The sequence below is a fragment of the Hermetia illucens genome, chromosome 6 (genome assembly GCF_905115235.1).
Source record: "Hermetia illucens chromosome 6, iHerIll2.2.curated.20191125, whole genome shotgun sequence".
Lineage (NCBI taxonomy): Eukaryota > Metazoa > Arthropoda > Insecta > Diptera > Stratiomyidae > Hermetia > Hermetia illucens.
Window position 1 is genome coordinate 35,377,385 of NC_051854.1, and position 20,859 is coordinate 35,398,243.

A 20,859-nucleotide genomic window follows, 5' to 3' on the forward strand; every position below is an offset into this window, starting at 1 on the left:
CGAATAATTTGAAAAAAAAATACGAAGCTATCCTGACAGGACATTTAGGCCTCAAATAATCTCCATACCGATATCTCCTCAAATAAAGTTAATTATATATTTTTATATGTACGAGTATACTATATATAGTAGAGTATGCATATATATAGTCGCTGAAATTATCACTGGGACTACTTCAATCTTTTATAGTCTCCAAGTCTGCTTCATATCGTCCGCCAAAGGGTCGTAGTTTACGATTTGTGCTTGCTGTTTTTCAACAGTTTCTGGTACAACGGTACGGCTACATCGATTATGGCCCACACTCGTTCTTCCTTGAGACGCAGAACTAGATCGGGTCTATTGTGATTAGCACTGTGGGTCATGGTAATAATGTGAATCCACAGTAGTTTTACTCAGTCATTTTCCAAGATTCTCTGCGGAGTATACTTATAGTAGGGATGGTAGGTTGCCACTAAGTTATACTTGAACGCGAGGTTTTGATGCAGACAGAGTTATGACGACGGGTGTATTCGGTGTTGTTCAATATCTTCAAGAAAATGCACTTGATTGTAGTGCAATGTTTTTAAATCAAGTACCCCCCTTCCTCCCTGGTTACGTGGGATAGTGATCTTCAATTTTTCGGCTGCTGTATTGTTCATGTTGTAGTTTACAAGAACTACCCTTACCCATCTATTGACAGATTCTAAATCTGTATTACTTCACTGTATCACATCGAAAGTATATAGAACGACGGGAATGTGTAAGGTGTTGATTGCCGTGGTTTTATTTTTCCCGAACACCTCAGTTTTTAGGACAAGATCCAGACGCCGCTCAAATTCCCCCAGCAGATTTAATTATTGCCACAGCAGGTGTTGTTGCTTGCAATATGCCGAGCTATCTGTAGACGTCGTCCGAATCTATACCGTAAATTTGGATGTTATTATGGCTGTACCTTTCGTTGTCGCTGTTTTCCTCAAACAATTTTTTTCATGCGACATTTCTCCAAACCCAATTGTATGCGGATATCCCTGCTGAACTGGATAGTGATATATCCAGCAAGGAGCGAATTGGTCCGCGTCTTTGACGTAGAATTTGATGTCATCAATATACATTAAATGACTTAATGTACATTTCGACAATATGACATGTTTGACTTTTAACCCGTGTTTGCTTTCATGCAAAAGATGGGATAATGGATTCACAACCAAACAAAGCCAAAAAAAACAGGCTTAGAGAATTGCCTTAGAAGATGCCACGGCTGATTGATATCTCTACTGATGTTTGTGAGGATACCGATAGCTTTGTGCTCCAATTCTTCATCACTGTTCTCAGGAGAGGAACGACATTCGAGTTGATTTTGTACATATGTAATACTCGTAGTAACCACGAATGCAATATGGAGTCAAAAGCTAATTTATAATCGATGTAAGCCTTTGAGATATTTCGTTTTTGATGAACACCCTGGTTTACAGCTACTCTATCGATTATAAGCTGTTCTTTATAGCCTCGGGAGTCCTTTGTGCATCCTTTTTCCTCCTCAGAACTGAAGACCTTGTAAATGGTAGGAAGACAAGTAATTGATCGACATTTTGGAAGGCAGGAAGCACTCTGTTCGTTTTGGATGAAGAAAGTTATCCCCTTGCTGAACAATTATGGAACTAATTTCGGATCGGCAATCATCTGGTTAAAATGATTTGCCAATACCCTGTGAATACTGTTGAACTGCTTCAGGTAGAAGTTGTGAATTTTATCAACTCCTGGCGCCTTTCAATTACCTGGCTTTTCAAGGGCAGCTTCTACGCCAACTTCAGTTACGTCAGTCAAAGTCATTTCGGGGAGGGTATCACATGAATGCATAATGTGTGGGAGCCACGCTGCTTCTAAATTCTCACCGGTCGAAAGTTTTGTGACCACATGCAAGTTCTTTTGTGATGCGGTATAAAGATCTGAAATCATTGCTATCTACGGCAGCTTCTGCTTCCTTGGCCATTGCAATAACAAATTCCCATTTGTCATTGTGCACTCTACGTTGAACTTCCCGGGATTTCGCACGGTATCTGAGTTCAAGCGCATTTTTGATAACTGCCTAATGCTCATCTATATTCTGCATCGTGTCACACTCCCCCCTTGACTTTCATCGATCCACCTCCACGATTCCGCAGTCAGCGAAGCCTTGTAACCTCCTTCTAGGACGTGGTCAACAACTTCACCCGCATCAGAGATAAACCTATCTTTAATGGCGGCAAGTGATCATTAATGCACGCAAAAAAAAAAATCCCTATTGCGCTGCGACAACCGGATCGCAAAGACCGCCCGGATACCGACGTTTTATTTTCTTACGAATAGATGCGGTTATAACACACAAGCGAAGGTAAACGACCATCAAATGATGGCAATAACCTAAGTCCACTGCTGTGACCAAACTATCTGGTTAACCTAATAATATGTCTAGTCGGTCAGCAGGAGGCAACCTGGCCTCGTGATCAAGATCCTGTTGAAAGTCCTACGTCAAAAACGTAGAGATGCCTCAATAGGTAAGGTGATATTGCATCACTTTTAGAAAAAAAGGATATAATGTTACAATGTAATATCACAAACACTACCCTTCATTGCAAAAAAAATTTTACACTCGGCAAATAACATCACCTTATAGTTTTTGTGGCTAAAGTAATATGTACTTTCTATTACTTTGCTGGGTATTATGTTTCTCCACTGTACAAAGACTACCATTTACATCAAAAAAATGAAAACCTATAAAAGTATTTTGCATCCACTAACAAGTTCTGTGAACAAGTATTTCACCTCAGATAAGGATCGTTAAAAGCAATAGAAAAGAGCCCCCTTTCTATCTCACATTCACATGCATATATTAGCTCAAAGCCATTGAAGAGCAGGCAATCATAACAACGGTGATTCGTAAGCGATACCCGATGTCACCATCGGTTCGCCGTTTGCCAACTCCCACTACCACTTGTACTACGAAGAGCGGTGATGTTTTGCAATTATAAAACATTGTTTATCACGAAAGAAATATTATCATCACTTTGGTAATGCAATGCTATTAGTTGATGCAGTAATGTTAAGTAATGCGGTATGTTGTAATGTTTTGATGGCACTAAGTGTGGTAGTCGTCAGCAATAATGTGATACTGGATTCGTGTCTGGCATGTCCATTAGGTCGTGCCGTACTAAGTTAATCCCGACCTGAGATGCAAATGCAGAGCTGCATGCGAATAGGTGCCTGTCGTGAGTTGCGAATAATGAGATCGGTTCAATTACAAATATCGCAGGTTATTTCTGTAAATCAGTAGCGCGGACAAGCAGAACTATTCCCTTTGTTTGTTTTCCTCTACCTATTTTCGCTTTTTTTAGACTGTAAACGTCCTAAAAAAAATCTGTAATCGGATAAATTGCAATGATGGTACGCTGTATTTCAGCGAATCCCCTCCAAATACCTTCCTTACCTATGGAGGTAATCCTTGGGCATTGTAAAATTGGGGCTATTTTGCGAGGCTGACTGGTTACTCGTGGGAATAAAATATGCAACACTTACCTTACTTTGTTTGCAAAACAAAACCTTATTAAAATCGGTTCAATGTCTGTCCGTCTGTCTGTCACACGCACTTTTCTCAGAAACGACTATACCGATTGACACGAAATCTGGTGAGAAGGTGGAAACTGTGGACGCCCAGACATGCAGTGAGTAATATCTTTATACGTTGAGATTAATGGGGGGTGTTACATTTTTTCAGCGAATATAGTCATGGGAGGGATGGAAAGTGATGATTTCTTTAACGCACTCATTTTCAGAAACTACCCAACCGAAAAATCTAAACAAAATCATGAAGCTGCCTCTATATAGTGTCCAGGCCTCAAAATACCCTCCATGTCGATATTTGCTCAAATTTAGTTAATAATATTATAGTATAGAACCATAATTTTGGAGAAATTGAGTGAAACTTCCCTTAAGTTTATCCTAGAGTTATAAAAATTTATAGTAGCATGGAATATAATATGAAGCATATTATCCTCAAAATGATAAAAAATTATACTATTACTAACAAAGTTACAGTAGCTCAAATTTAACTTTACCATGTAAATTGACTGCAACTGAATATCAATATCACACTAAAGTAATTATTCTGACATGCCATATGCATATACATAACGAGCTACGTACAAATGCACTCAAATATACTCACAGAAGAAGCAAACCAGCTTCCAGTTTCCCGAATTGTTTGTGTTTGTCTCCCTGCTGTGAGCTTATTATTTGCACAGAGTTAATTGTGATAATAGTGAAACTCAAGCACAGTCTGTGTGGATGCCTATACTCCACTAAGGAGTGAACAGGAAACACTAAAATCTACATAAAGTGCTTTAGACTCTCGATTTAAGTGTCCGAGCTTTCCAAATTGACCATATAATTTTAAGCGTCAGGATTAGCCTTAAATTTCACACAGTTCGTGCAGTAAGGCAATCCATGTCCAAATCCCTCATATGCACCCTCCCAAATCCAGGAAGAAAATCGATGAAGAACGATGTAGTATTATCGTATGTATTTTGGGTTCAGGACTATCATCATTGTCATTTCTTGCTAAATGCACCATAGCGCGTCAACCACACCTATGTTCTTCCAGAAATGCGTTTTCCCTCTTGGCCCGTACGTCTTCTCTAATCGTTTTCCGCAACGGTAAATTCTCTTTTGTAATAGCGCACACTAACGAAAGTTGCCACGTTATTTTAGCTCAAGCGCGTCATGTTCAGCGTCATTCGCAACGGCCCTATTACAAAAGGAAAATTAATTTCTCAACGTATTCACGGATGAAGTATTCACTGAGCCACAGTGTTGGGTTTCAGCTCTTCGCTTTCCAGAAGTCACATTCGTTTTGTAGTCCTGTCATTGAAGCTTTCAACCTGCAAATTCTTTTAGTCAAGACCGATTGACATGAAATTTTGGGTGGGAATAGAAGTTGGCATAAGAAACAGGCGTTAAATAGCGCTGATATGCCTTTCTTTCCCCTTTTCCCCGTAGCACCGTTGTCGTCTTCCTTTTCACCCACATGACCATTAAGGTTCCTGCTATGATGATGATGAAGTTGACCTGTCTGTGGTGCGTACACGGTGAAGAAGGGAATAGTGCGATCAGTTGATATAATGGTGAGCTTCATCATCGTCGTCAAATTATTCGACTTCTTTAATGGCATCACGGAAATCCTCTGATATTGCAATGCCAGCATCGTGTTTTGTGAACTACCAAAATAGGAAGTTCATATCCATTTTTTCCGCATTCTGTTCCATATCGAAGCTTTTGGCAGCAGATCATCGGGTCTCTTGTAGAGCGCAGATATCAATGCGCTTTTTCCGAAGGGCTCCTGCGAGTTCCTTGGTCTTTCCAGTAAGGGTGCCAATATTTTGCGTGCAGACACGTATTTGATTTGTTCGGAATAATTTACTTACGTCGTGCCCATTTCTCGACAGGACCGGACCCCTGAAGTGAACGCTCTATCATTTTCCCGAGGCTTATGACTCAACTGTTTTTAGAGACGTTTAACTTTAATTTTATTTTACTGAGGATAGAACAAAGTACGTTGCTTCAAATCCAAAATTGATGAATGGAAATATTTAAATGAATTTTGGGGTTGTAATTCACGGTCAGCAGAAGCAAGCGAGATCATGGCCTTCGTTTGCTTATTGTGAACATTAATCTCACTAGCTATAATTAATCTCGTGATTTACATCCTTAATGAATCCATATGACATTACATCACATCTTGTAAAATAATTGATTCTCATTCCGCATCTACTCGCAGCGTTGAGCATTGAGCTCGCAAATTCAATACAGTCCGATTTCGTGATCCGGCTGTCGTTCGGCAGTGGAAGAACAACTTTTCTGTGCAGACAACAGGCATTTTGACTGCTTGGGGGAAAGTATTGATGAGCATTGGGCCGCCATTCAAAGTGTTTTTTTCTTGAATGCAAGTCAAATTATTAGTTACACCCTGAAAAGGAGCGATATGATTTGGCTGCCTGGTGAAGCATGGAAGGGGTTTGATGAGCTTAGAGAACTGACGTTCCGAGTGATGGCGAATGTGATACGCTTAAGCTTCAGTGTCGGAGTAAGCCTTAGAAAGTATAGCGTAGTGTAAGCTACGAAAAACGAGGCTTTTCTATCGCACTGGCCAGGCGAGCAGAGGCTGCGGGTCTCGGCGGTTTCTCTTTAAAACTGTTCCGAGATTTTCCATAATGTACGGAATAAGAGGATGGGAAAGGACTCCTAGAAAAGGCAATACTCTTAAGTACAAGAATTAAAGGGGGATTTGCATGCATTGAAGATAACAGTTGAAGTAATTCTGGAACGTAGAAAAAAGACTTGGAAAGATGGTTGTCAGTTTGGATGTTTCTGCACTAACCACATCCACATCATGTTGAACATTGTTCAACTGTGTGCGAGGGTCAGATCTTCACTTCACTTGTTCGTGGATATTATGAACAGAAAGGGTTAAAAATTGCACAAACAAATCGAGAAACCATTCTTAGAAATTGTCTAACCGAAATTATAAATCCTGCGCAAGCGAAGTTCATTTATTAAGCAATGTGATAACTGCAAGCTACATATGCATATCATCTAGCATTACGTACCATTACATCATATGAAATCATATTATATTACCATTTACAGAAGCAGTAGAATTGGTTAAATATTATCTGAATGGATGAAATTGCGAGCATTGATTGCCGAGGTTAAATATTATTGAGTATTTCAAAACGGGTCGGATAAAAGTTTTATTTTCATTTTCGATTAGCCATGAAAAAGAACCGTAACAATTGACATGATACTATATACAGTTTAGTGGGAATCGTACTGTTATTAATGTAACAAAATTATGTTGGGTCAAAGTTGTCATTTTCGTTGTCATCTTTTTCCGTGATGCTATATTGGGAACGATTAGTATTTATTCAGATAGGAAGGCAAATGAAAGTATTTTGATTTTTTTTAGCTTAGTTACGCCGAAATAAATTAATATGTACTGGCTGACGGAGTGAAGAAAGGTCTTATTGGGTCATTACGTTTTTTCTTCTTCTATTTTGTTCTTTTCTTTTTTTACCATTCATGAATCGAAACACTTGAGAATCCTTGAATGATATTTGATTGGAGTTAATGTTAGCAGTATTATGATATCTGAGTGGTTGAGTTAATAATTTTTGTTTACTTCAAGAAACATTTCTCAACTATAATTGTATGTATACAGCAAAGAAGGGTAGCTTGGAAAAAAATGAAAATTTACTTTATGACAACACAACACAAGTGTTATAGCTATGATCTCATAACACCATTTAATTTTAAATCGATGAAATCAGGCAAGATTTTCTCTTTATCAATTGAAGCGTATGCTGTATTTCGATTTAGAAAATTTCTTAAAAATAACCCGGCATAATTAATGCAAGAACGTTTATCATCTAATCTCTTCATTATACTGTTCATGTTTGGTTGCTTGTTGCGAGGATTTTTTATATTTATGCAATCTTTGAACATCTTTTAATAAATTCCAATATATTTTGACATACATTTTACTTTCAAACAGAGTTAATTCAGCTGAAGAAAGCAACTCCGTCAACTTCAACTGTTATTGGTACAACAACTATTATTCAACCGGTTGGTGACGCTCAAGCCATAAATAACTTGCTTGGACTTCGGGAAGTAAACCTACAACAGAAAACTATAGGACCACGTATCAAATTTTCTCGTGGAAAGTTCAGCCCGATCCAACAAGCTAACAGTAATGCTGGTCTTCAAATAACTGAAAGGCACGAAGAAAAAAAGTATGAAATACAGGAAATCGATCTAAATTCACAAGCTCAAGCGTCGATTATAAGTGATTTGGTGAAATATGCAGAAATTGATGATATCGAATTACCCGACGGCACCAAAATAGGGATAGGCTTCGCACCTGCAGAAATAAGTGAACATATGCAAGGAAGTCAAGTAACCCAAGTAACCACGGAGCATGCAGGTTCACCTTCCGATTCACCAGGACAATGTCACGAAACCACAGTTACAAAAAGCTACACCTTATTAACAACAAGCCCAATGAAACCGCAGACACAGCAAACTCATCAAACCACAACGTATGAATTATCGTTGAGCGACTCATCAATGACCCAAAGTGATGAAAACGAGAAACTTTATGTGTGCCGACATTGTGGTAAAAAATATCGTTGGAAATCGACATTAAGGCGCCATGAAAATGTGGAATGTGGGGGTAAGGAGCCATGTCATCCGTGCCCATATTGTTCATATAAGGCGAAACAAAGAGGCAATTTAGGTGTTCATGTGCGAAAACACCACCCTGATAAACCACAGCTTGAAAGTAAACGGGGCCGGCGCACAATATAATTTTAAAACAAATTGAGTTTCTGGTACAGTTAAAGAAAGGAATGCAATTTCGTCATATCTGCGAAATTGTCTGTATACATAGTAGGATAGTTTTGTTAATAAATGATGGAAATCTATTCTCAGATATCTAGCTACGCATCGTTCATTATACTTTCCAACCGATTTATTGTCATTACCTTTAATGTCATATTTTGTTCTATGATTCAATGTGAATGGTCCAAAATTTAATTTTTTAATAGAAATGTAATTAAAAAAATAAACACTTTTGGAACAACTGTAAAGCAGCACATTAGGTGAATATTAACGAGGAAAAATGCCGGATATTTATGTAGTTAAAATAGATCGATAAATTGCACTGTCGGATAATGTCTGTGTGCATGTATCGTTCACCGCTTTTTCTTTTTGTTTGGATCAGTACGGCAGAATAGGATTGATTTCTTGTTTGTTCTCTGTACAACTTAAAAATTTTATCCTGAATTTATTGCTGCAGGTCCAACTTGAAAAGCTAGTACAGAGAAGTACTCATCACGTTACGTGAAGTTGGACCGGGTTAACTTATACTTAAGAGCCAAAGACTTCTGAACTGCATATTAAATGTTTTCAGGTAGAGCTATTTGTTTTGATATCATTGATAATGATCATTGATCATTTAAAAAGTTTGCATATTATACTCGCCATTCGCGTTGAATTTAAAAAATAAATCAATACCAGCCTTTCAGTCTTTCTATAATAGTAACTTATTTGGAATTCACAATAAATGATGCTTTTGTTAAAGGCTACCAAGATTGAAATGTGGGAAATCATTTCCGTATTACTGGAAAAAAAACAATGAAATTATACATCATATGTTTGAAAAGTAAAGTGGGAATATAAAATAGAAATATTTTCTACTTATCCAATATTAAAGTAGAAGTGTAATTAGTGGAGGCCCATTTCTTATAAACACAGTGTATTTTATATGTATTTTTCATCTTTGAAAAGCCTTGATATTTCGATTTCATTAAAAGCAATCGGTTAAATACATTGAGGACACTCTTTTATAACTTTTGAATATGGATGTATTTGCATTTTGTTGGGAATCACTTGATTCCATAATAATATATACAAACGAGAAAAGGCGTTCCAAAACTGTCCTTTCAAAGCTATGCCTGATATACATATGTTTTGTTTCAGAAATATTGGTCACAGTTAGACTTTTTGTAATAGCAAGGAATTCTTTATTTTCTTGATAGTTATGTGTTTGTATATAACTTCGTTCTGAAGTCTATTCTGTAGCACTCGAATTGCTTTTCTTCAACTATCAATTTTCTATTCATGTAACTGCAGTTTTCATATATTTCTAATTGACAACAGTATTGATGAAAATTGAAATTTTTACTAACCGAAATTGTTGCAAAGTGCAAATATTCGCCGCTTTTCGTGACTACTGAATTTTCATCTGCTACCAGAAATATGCATATGGTAGTATTTGAAAATGCACTAATCATAAACGAAAATGTATTTTCTCCTTTGTAACAGTACCTCATTTATTTAATTCATGCAAAAAAGTATGACAAAAGAATAAGACGTTCATAGAAAAGCTATTTAGTTCTTTAGTATTTTTTTTGCTGCTTTCAACGTAAAGCAATCTTAGATTCATTAGCCTTTCTCTAAACAAACAACACAAAGAGAAAATCCTGAAACTTACAGTTAACTTCTTCCCAACTCTTATAGTGCATAAAATAAACGTACAAATATTTTAACGACGAAATTATGAGATACACAAAGTTTTTAATTAAAATCTTCAATGTCAAATTGAAAATATCAGGCAGTAAACATGAGGAGTAAATTTCTGATTCAAATCAAGATTTTTATTTTTTTCTATTCTATAACCATGTAACTAAAGTTGATATGTTTAATGTAGACAAAATTATGAAAAGCTTAAGAGAATGATTAGAAAAACAAATATGGTAGAGATCTATTGATTGTAAAGCCAAAATAATATTGAACATCAGTTAGGTATAAGGATATTTAAAATGAAAAAAAGAACAACAAATATTTAATGTTAAGGATCATCAAAATTGAGTTGTAAAATAATTTAACGTTTAAAATTCATAAAGTTGTTTCATTTCTAAAATAACAATCGCCTTTTCTCACTTTGTTGTAGTCTTTCCATCCAAATCGCCTACTATTTTCCCAGCTGCGTTTTTGAATTGTAATGATGGGTCATTATTCCTAATATATTTTCTTTTTAGGTGATCGACAACGCAACTATAAAACTATTCATCTGAAATGAGAATACAAAGAGTAGCATGCTTTTCTCCATCTACTCAGAAGTGAGTTAAACGATACCAAGACCTTAAATACATAAACCTCTGATTATTAAATGGTTGTAGGTAGTAAAAATGGAAACAGGCGATTATTAACATATTTTTTTCTATAATTATGTAATCAATGCTACGATTTAAGTCATTTTAATCTACTGTCAATAAAAAATTACTTAAGGCGGCTATTGAACAGTGCTGCTAAAATCATAATAATAGATTATTAGTGTTATTCTTGTTCAATAATTGACTTCGTCCATAAATGAATAGCCCCGCCTAGGATAATATGACAATTGAATGTTAATTTAGGTTTAGTTGCCATTCTGGGTGATTCTTGTGTTAACTTTTTACTATCAAATTTCCTTTAAAGTAAAAAAGCATATATTTTATCACTCTTGGCTAAAAAACGTATTGAATTCTACATTGTAGAAATACAACAAAAAGTAGGATTCTTTGTAGTTGGTGAATAGCTATATTCATTTGCTTAAATAAGTACGATATTGAAACTCACATGTCCAAATAATTATTCATCTTACACTTCTTCCTTCACAGTCGTTGGTGGGAAACATACAATTACAATGAAATATGCACAAAGCAATAATCAATTTCTTCATTGGAGCTCAGGTAGTGACTGTCATAAAACTTCGACATCCGAGATATCCAGTCTAAATATGGTTAATCATGAAGGGCAGTTCGTCAATTATAATACATTAATACCAATTAGTAATGACGAGTTTGAGCCGATATTGAGCTATAAAATGATGTCAAAATGTACAATTATATCGAATGGGCGCAAGTGTTATCGATGTCCGAATTGCCATCGCGTGTATTCATTGACGACGACTCTATATAATCATCTAAGTTATTGCGGAAAGCCACGGCGTTTCAAATGTGAATATTGTTCATATTCAGCAAAATTGAAGCAACATCTTTTTCAGCATTTGAAACGAATTCATAATTTGGTTAAGAGAAGTCGATTCGATCAAACTTTAGTTAAGCAAGCAGATATAGCATAGAAGTCGAAAGACTCAAGGGGACACATGAGCTGTTGGTGGAAGATGGAAGGGAAGGGGAAGGGGTATTCAAGTAGGATTATATAGTCCAAATTAAAGTTACCCTCTTACCAATTCAAAATAGGGTAAAGCGTGCTGATTGTGCATGGACTATCAAGACAGAAGACAAATTTGTTACTTTTATTAATTCAGATTATCAGCGCACATGCAATGACATTCGTATTATTCCTTAGATTTGTTTTTGAGCAATAATTGTGCTCAAAGCATAATCACAAGTAATAAATTTTCCTAGATATTGAAATGAACTACAGCTTTCCGCAAAATTAAAAAAAAAATCTAGATAAGATCCATATTAACTATTCGGAAGAATGTGGCTTTTATAAACTTATTGTCGTTCATCGTTTTATTAAAACTTAAAAAAATCATCGTGTGCAATAGTTCTGAAATAAATATTTTTTAAATAAGAGTGGATTTGTTACTTCATCAAAATAATTCCTTAAATATTCATTAATTCGCGTTTTTGGAAAATGTGGCGAACTTCAAGGAGAATATGGTTTTATTTACTATTTTATATTAATCTATTTTCTTTTTAGGTGACTGAATGGAGAAATTTAAAAATCTGGAAATGGTTAAGTCAGATGATCAACACGGCAATGTGACAAAGAAAAAATAAATCCCACAAAGAATCACGCAACTCTATTAAATGCTCCGCTATTATTTCGTTTGATAAACAATCAAAAAATACAAGAATATGTTTTTCATCGGAAAATCATTACCTCGGATATATTCGCAAACAACTTTTGGTTGATTTTCATGTTTATATAATTTGTAAGGTTTATAAAAATAAGTTTAAAATAACTATAGTAATTGTAGGACTTTCCATGAAAATTGCTTCAAAATTGTCAAATATCGATATATTCGTATGAGTGAAAAAAACATTACAATCTGCCGAATGCATGTACTTTATGTGCATTCTAGCACGTAGTAGTACTTACGTATAGTACTTACAATTCACATTTCATATATGTTTGAATTAGGTATTAAACTTATGATCATCGAGATCAATTTCAAAGAATGTTACTCAAAATATATCAATTTGTTGCTAGGATTATAAATTAAAATTTCGGTTACGTTTGCAGACATGGCGTGCTCACATGTGTATATGTGGAAAATGTGTAAATTTTTTTCCACATCTATTTGTGTAGATTAACAAATTAAGGGCGCATTACTTTTTGGAAGCCAGTATTATGTGTGACACTAACTGGAAAGAGGACAGTGTGGAGTGAAAAATGCTGTCTTGACTTTGTCACAAGTTCGGTATCTAGAAACTATCCAACCATACAATTTTGGAACGAGTTATTCGACATATTGTCAAATGAAGTTCATAAATCATCTTGAAAATCAGTTGAGAAAGTAAAAAGCCTCATGAAAAAGTTATTTTTAATGGTTTTTCTAATGACATAATTTATGTCCATATCCAAACCCGGTTCATATAAAGTTTACAAAAGAAAATTGAAAAATCGTTTTATCTCAACCTTCCACTTTCCGTTCTTCGACAAATTGAACATGCTTGGGAATAAACGGCTTTAACATACATTCATTCATGAAATACTTCGGTTATTTGTCACAGGTTCGCGATTGATTCACTCGTTCGTGCTTTTTCTTCATCTCTGAGCTGCTATTTTTGTCACTATTTGTGCAATATTTTCCACCTACATATCCTACTAGACATCGCCAATCGTCTAATGGATTAATTTCGTTTTTGAATATTGTAATGACTCAATGGGTTTTATAGCCGAAAATGTGGAAAATTTTGGCCGTCCAGGTCCAATTCCAATTTAGGAAGGTGTTGTGTTATTTGTTGATAACGGATCTAAGCGTCGAAAATTTGCCCTTCTTTATGGTAAATAGTCATATTTTCAAGGTTGATGATAAGTGAAGAATTCATAGATAGATACAGATGGCCAAAATTTGTCCTAAATATCCAAAATCTTATCTCTAATTTCTTGTTTACAATCATTATCCATTACTAGTTTCAAATTTCAACCATCTAACGGTCTTCATTCAATTAAAATGAACGCTTCTCTCTCTCGTCAGACCTAATAATAGATATCGATAAAAATCTAACATTGTCAAATTTAATAATGTTTTTTGGCGGGGGGGGGGGCGCTCGCAGCGTCTAGGTGATTTTTTCGATCATGTAGAACGGTATCGCGAAGTCAGTTGGCAGGCTGTGCCTATAACGACAGCGATGTCGATAAGTTAGATTTTAGAAATGAGTTATCCTCTGCGGGTTTTTGATGATCAAAATTTTGCAATGTAACGTGACATCAATGAGCCGGCCAGCAAGAGTCATCATCATCATCAACGACGCAACAACCGGTATCCGGTCTAGGCCTGCCTCAATAAGAAACTCCAACCATCCCGGTTTTGCACCGAGGTCCACCTCTCTGGCGTCCCTGACCTGCGCCATCGCTCCATCTTAGGCAGGGTCTGCCTCGTCTTCTTTTTTTATCATAGATATTGCCCTTATAGACTTTCCGGGCTGGATCATCCTCATCCATACGGATTAAGTGACCCGCCCACCGTAACCTATTAAGCCGGATTTTATCCACAACCGGACGGCCATGGTATCGCTAATAGATTTCATCGTTATGTAGGCTATGGAATCGTCCATCCTCATGTATTTGGCCAAATATTCTTCGGAGGATTCTTCTCTCGAACGCAGCCAAGAGTTCGCAATTCTTCTTGCTAAAAACCCAAGTCTCCGAGGAATACATGAGGACTGGCAAGATCATTGTCTTGTACAGTAAGAGCTTTGACCCTATGATGAGACGTTTCGAGCGGAACAGTTTTTGTAAGCTGAAATAGGCTTTGTTGGCTGACAACAACCGTGCGCGGATTTCATCATCTTAGCTGTTATCGGTTGTGATTTTCGACCCTAGATAGGAGAAAGTTTTTGATGATAAAAATTTTGCAATGTAACGTGACATTAATGAGCCGGCCAGCCAGAGTCAGAGTATGGTTAAAGGTCAAACAGTAATCGAAGTTTTTTCGAAGCATACAAGTGAAATCTTCACATTATGGCAAGTGGCGCATCTTGGTGGAAACATGTATGGTTTTATTTCTTGTTTTAGGCTCTGGTTCCATAAATGCTTTACTGCTGTACATCATTCAATTTTGACGGTGTCTCTGAAAAAGTACGAAAAATCGATTTCTCACTCTGCAACTACACACACTGACTCGTTCCGAGTGTAGATCACTTGCGTAATAACAGCAGTTTCGTATGTTGTCGCTGATGGACAAGAATCTTTAATATCATTCTCCGTAGCATTGCTTTGTCAAATTTCAGGCGCGTGGGTTGGTCCTTATCCTGGAGCTTCTGCGTAGTAAGAATTTTATACAGGTTAAATGATATTCCTTTAACAATTATCTTGAAGGAGGTTCTGGGAATTCCCAATGGGTCATCTTGATTAACTCCGATCGCCTTGGAATTCTCAGAATAATTTATAGTATTCTGCGATTTCGTTACCGTAAGTTCCAGAAAATTTTTTTTCGGGAATTCAATTACATGATTTCAAATCAAACTTTTTACGAAAGTTATGAGTTGTTAAAAGGCACGAACCATTTTTTCCAAAAATCGAATATGATGAACGTAACTGGACTAAACTAAACCTCATAGCATCCACTCCTACCACCCTACCCCAGTAGATTCCACTTCATTTCATTCGCGTATTCTTATTAAATCCTTAATCCCTCCATTCCTTAATTTTCCACACAATTTTTTATAGTTTAGCTAAATGTAATAGTGCCAGGCAAGTACACCGTCTCCTAGGGTACCAGGTCCAGATCGGATTGTTGTGTCAGCGTTTATAATTATTTCAAATATAATGTGATACATCGTCAATTAAGGTAGAACTTTGAAGCAATTTTCTTTTCCACTCTCTAACTACAAATGTATAATCGATACTAATTTTGAGCTATTGAATAACGTTTCCAAAGAGAGTGTTAAATTAATTTATCAGTGATTAAAAATTGGAAAGTACATGCTAGTTTATTTTGCTGATAATTTCTTGTTTTTATTCTCGAAATATAAGCGAATATTTTGAAACTTTGTCACCTTTTGTTGTTTCAATTATTCTCATCGCTTGTTTATTATATTTTATAAAAATTTTATTGAATTAATCCATACCATAAAAGCTCTGAAACTAATTGAAAGGAAATCTTTTTCTCAAAAATAATGATAGTTAAGATGTAAAGTTGATATAGCTTTATAATTTTCAATACGTATGTTATTTTGTCGCTATATATTCTTTTCTTCCCTTCATCATCTTGCATTTCATCGTATATAAATTTATTTTAATAGATTATTCTTATTTAATTTATTTAACAAGAAATTAGGTTATTTTATATTTGATTTGATATTGCCATGGTTATTATTTCTCCAATATTTTCTTTTTCATCCACGTGTATTTTCAGCAGCCGAAGATTTAAGTATTACACGTATAGCGGGTCTTACATGGGATCAGTGGAACGCGCGATTGGCGATGCCTTTAGTAACGCAATTGCGTGAAGGTGTACATCCATTAATTTTTCCCACGGATCTATCAGTAAGCACTTTAGAGAAAAGTGCTCCTACCTCTATATCGACAGCGGCGGGATCATCACTGTCAGTAACCAGTCGAAAATCACCCCCACCGTCATCGTTATATTCGTCGCCAAATGGATCAAATGTCGCTACAGTCAGTGGCAATTCTGGCGGGGGAGCAGCGTGTGGTGGTGGGGGTAGCGGTAGTGGAATTTCTCCCGCGTTAAGATCTAATATATTGGGAACGAATAGTGGAGAATTACAAGATACTGCTTCTGGATCACTTTTAAGCAAAAGTGTTCGGGACATAGCTGGCAACCTGTGCAGTTTAGGTTTACTTAGTAGTGTAGGGGGGGGCTTAAGCGTATTAAGTAATAGTAACGGTAGTGGACATCCTTGTCCCGATTGTGGGCGTGTATATAAATTGAAATCCTCGTTACGTAATCACCAAAAGTGGGAATGTGGCAAAGAACCACAATTTCAATGCCCATTTTGTGTATATCGTGCTAAACAGAAAATGCATATTGGCCGACACATGGAGCGTATGCATAAAGAGAAATTCATTAAGCTAGAAGATGTTAAAATGTTTACAGAGGATTCATCTAATGTTAATTCATTCTAGCGGAAGCCCTAACCTATCAGCCCTTTTACAGGGTGTAGCCTTTTTCAAGAATATATAGAAGCAAAAGTAAAATCTCAAGAATATTCTGAAATCAGACTGAATGTGAATACTTGAAAAAAAAGACAGTTTTGAAGAATTTCTTCAAAATTGAGATGTGTATATGAGTTTCGCTTTTCAAGAAATGTTCGTGAACTCTTTAAGTACAAATGTACTCTGGTAATCGATCTTCCAATTAAAAATGCAGGCATTCCAGAAATAATCGATTTATTTTTTTAAGAATGGGATATTTTCAAGATTATCAGTGATAGTTTCCTAGAAACCGCGATATTACATTTGCAGTATAGGTGTTGATCTTAAACAAATTATGCAGATATTCCGACCCCATCCGGCAAAAGACATTTTACAGTACACTTATACAAACCATGTGAAATTATTCTAATATTTAATTGTTAGTAATTATCCTCGTTTAAAATTCATATGAAAAGTTTGTACTTTTTGTTTGATGGTGGAAAGTTTTTTTGAAGTAGCATTGAAAAAGCAGTTGATTTTTAAAATACATATTAGGTGTTAATAATCTTTTTATATCCTGTTAAATCAACGAAAAATCCTGCCAACAGTTTCAGTGCTTACAAAAGACTTGGTAATCTCAGCACAGGTAATAAAAATTCCTCAATATTCATTGGCTTCTTCTATTTTGGAGGGAAAATCATTAAATTACAATCGCTACCGTTGGATGGAATATGAACAGGAAAATTAACAGCGAAATATTAATAGCAATATACACTGGTTTGGTGGATTCCCAATTTTTTTTTGCAAATTATTAACAATTCATTTACCTTTTTTGTTAATTGAGGTGCAGATATTTCTCTTATCAAAAGCAAAATAAGGCTTCATAAAACAATATTGTAGAAAGCATACCATATTCCGTGCCTTTGGCGAACTGTATTATTTTCTTTCCTTTTTTTTTGAATGGTGGATCCGGACTGCAGAAACTCATTAATGTTATTATTACCATGAATACAATATTCCTATTTTTATGGTGGTCAACATTTTACCTCATTTCTATTTTTTTTATCTATGTATAAATATATATTTCGTATCAAATACAATAAAATAGATTAAGCATATAATGTTTAATTGTAATGTTAAACAACTGAAACAAAGTGTATATTTTCCAAAACAGTGCCTTTTTATATAGTTTTAGTGTTATTTTTGAAATATTTTTATATGATTAATTGACTCTGTTTATAGGTAGTTGTAAAAAAAAATCATTCCTATATTGGAATTTCTTGATAGTCAAATCAGGTACATTTAAAGTTAAATGGATGAAAATCAGGGAATTTAAATAAAGTAAGTGTGGTAGCATTTGGTTCCAATATTCTCAGGTAGATTGAGACATAGATATTCGTGTATTAAGTTTTTAAGATAAACATTGCTCAGGAAGTTTTGATAAGATTAGTAAGAAAATAAATATTGTTAATTTATCATTAGTATTTCATGCAGTTTACCTTGATTTCATTTCTACTGCAAGTATAACCAATTGGGTTGCTATACAATGGTTGTACAAATTTAAAGGCATTGGATGATCCTGTTCAAGTTTGTCTGTTTAAAAGTACTGTGATCAGCAAACATTCCAAAATTTCCAAGTAAATAGTAAGAGTAAGCGGATCTAGTTCGGCAGAGATGAATACTGGAAAAATATCGTTTTCGGTTCTGAATGTAAGTTAGGCATATGATTTGAATATCAAGAAATTTCTGTTAATAATACGTTAAGAGACGGTAGTTATAAAATTTGAAGAAATGATATTATGTATATGTATGTATATTGTCGTTCAAGAGATGATTATACTTAGCTCAGAGGTGTACAAAGCCCTTGAAACGTTTTTCAAATCGTCCATCAGGTGAATTACTTGACATTACGATTTTGGATGAAATGACATGTTTTAAATGAATGGAACTCCGTTTGGGCGGTGCAGATTTTAAGCGACAATATGTACTACATATAAACATATGAGACAATACTCATTTAATATTCCATATTATGGTGCCATTAACACCAATAAAAGCAAAGCTGTATGATCCATTTGATATACGTTTAAGAGCAAATAATTTTTAATAGTGATCCGATGGAACAAAAGAAATCATTAAACAGTTCAAGAATTTCTTTGTGCTATATTGATTGATAATAAGAATTTTATGTATTAAACGTAATTTTTTATTGAATGATAAAAAGATGTTATTCACAAAACGATGTTTTAATGACTATATTTCTGTAATTCTACATCCCATTGGTTTGTTATTATTTTTAGATTTTCGACTCTTATTTTATTATTTGCCATTAATTATTTGTGAGTACACCGAACGTGTAAGTACGAAAGAGTGTTATCATTTACATGAAATGAAGCAATTGTTTTATTTTGTTTTAATTTTTGAAGAAGAATACCTGAATATTTTAATTAGTTGTGAATAAAAATATTAAGATTATTTTTTTGCAATAATTTAGACAATATTGTAGTACTAGTGGAATCATTTGTGAATTTTGTATTACAATAGAGAATCTGTTCGGGGGCAAAACATCCATATGCTATTTATATTCTTCTGAATTATCGTTACAGGTACTCAAATGCCCAGTTCTAACACAGTGCAATATGCTCGGATACGCGTTAAAAATTGGTTAATGATGACGGATCATGCAGTGACTGGAAAAGAAAAGGACACAAGTAAACTATTTTCAACAAATCATTATTGTTTAGATTTTTAGTTTTTTTTTTTTCATATCAATAGAATCGGTATCAAAACGATCGCAATCGCGAATGCTGAAAGTGATGAAATTTTCGGTGAATAAGAAAAATTCAGCAATGTTCATTTTTTATTATCTCCTCCAATGAAAGTTGATATTTTATAGAAGATGTACGTGTTTGTTGTTGACAAACCATCTTTGTCATATTTAGTCATCTATGTTATGGAGCGTTGTAAAGCTTTCCTTTACTAATAGAAAATAACAACGAACCCCTTGAATTTGTCTGCACATTAATTTTCAGAGTGACAATTTTCGATCAGTACCTTACATATTCCGTTCAGATTGCAATCGTTATGGTTTCAGGTTAAAAATTGGTTTTACTTTTCATGTATTTGGGAGGAAAATTTCAACTGGATAAAATTCAAAATGCGCCGGTTGAACATTTTGCTTTTTAAGAATTTTTTTTTGTGGCATGTATCTTGGCCACACCATCCAACGTAATTTATTTGGAAACGATCCAATCTATTGTCGCGAAACTTCTTTTTCACCTGCACAACTCGGTATTACTAACTAAGTTGCAATACCCAAAACACCAATAGGAAATTACTTCAACTGGAACATCACGGTATATCAACATTTGGTCTGCGATCATATTATTGGCTACGTACATATCTGAAATTTCACGTAAGATCAGCAAAAGCCTTTCTTAAGCTCCCAATTTCATTTCTTTTGCAAAGTTAAGGAATTACTTAAACTATCGTGGTAATATGAAGTACCCTAGAATATTTACCACTGTTTCAAGAAAAATTCCATTGTGCGAAAAATGATATATGTTCCCTGTGAATATATTTTTTTAAAACTGCTTCTAACTTTAATCAAACAAGAGTCAAAATGTTCGAATCTACAAATGGCACACGCTTATTTTTCTCGTGCTGTACAACAGAAAATCTTAAAAAAAAAATATTACAATATCTGTTCAAAGAAATCTGATAGCAGTATTTCTATAATTTACAGCCCGAGTTTTTACCAGGATAAAATAAATATGCTTATTATATTGAGATTTCTCGTAACCTTCGTTGCTCTGTCAATAAATTGGATTCTCTGTTACTAGAGAAGCATTTTGTGGATCCCATAATTTTTTTTCGATTTTTATCATAAACTGTGTTTTTTTTTAAATGTTGTATTGACATATTAATCTATTTTATTTTTTCTTTTTTCTT

The 20,859-nt window shown here is 34.9% G+C and overlaps 1 protein-coding gene across 9 annotated transcripts in view; it reads left to right on the top strand.

Moving 5' to 3' along the window:
- Window positions 1-20,859, top strand: part of LOC119659473 (longitudinals lacking protein, isoforms A/B/D/L) — a 117,309-nt gene that overhangs the window by 57,139 nt on the left and 39,311 nt on the right. Inside the window, exons 7-8 of one of the 9 annotated variants that reach the window (XM_038067579.1) lie at window positions 19,515-19,619; window positions 19,684-20,774. The exons of 5 other annotated variants lie outside the window; for them this stretch is intronic. In XM_038067579.1, the coding sequence (XP_037923507.1) occupies window positions 19,515-19,619; window positions 19,684-19,787 (209 nt within the window). In that variant the 3' untranslated portion in view covers window positions 19,788-20,774. Of the gene's footprint in view, window positions 1-7,561; window positions 10,468-16,168; window positions 19,148-19,514; window positions 19,620-19,683; window positions 20,775-20,859 lie in introns of those variants that run through there. 3 more of the 9 variants (XM_038067571.1, XM_038067572.1, XM_038067569.1) reach the window with 3 other exon arrangements.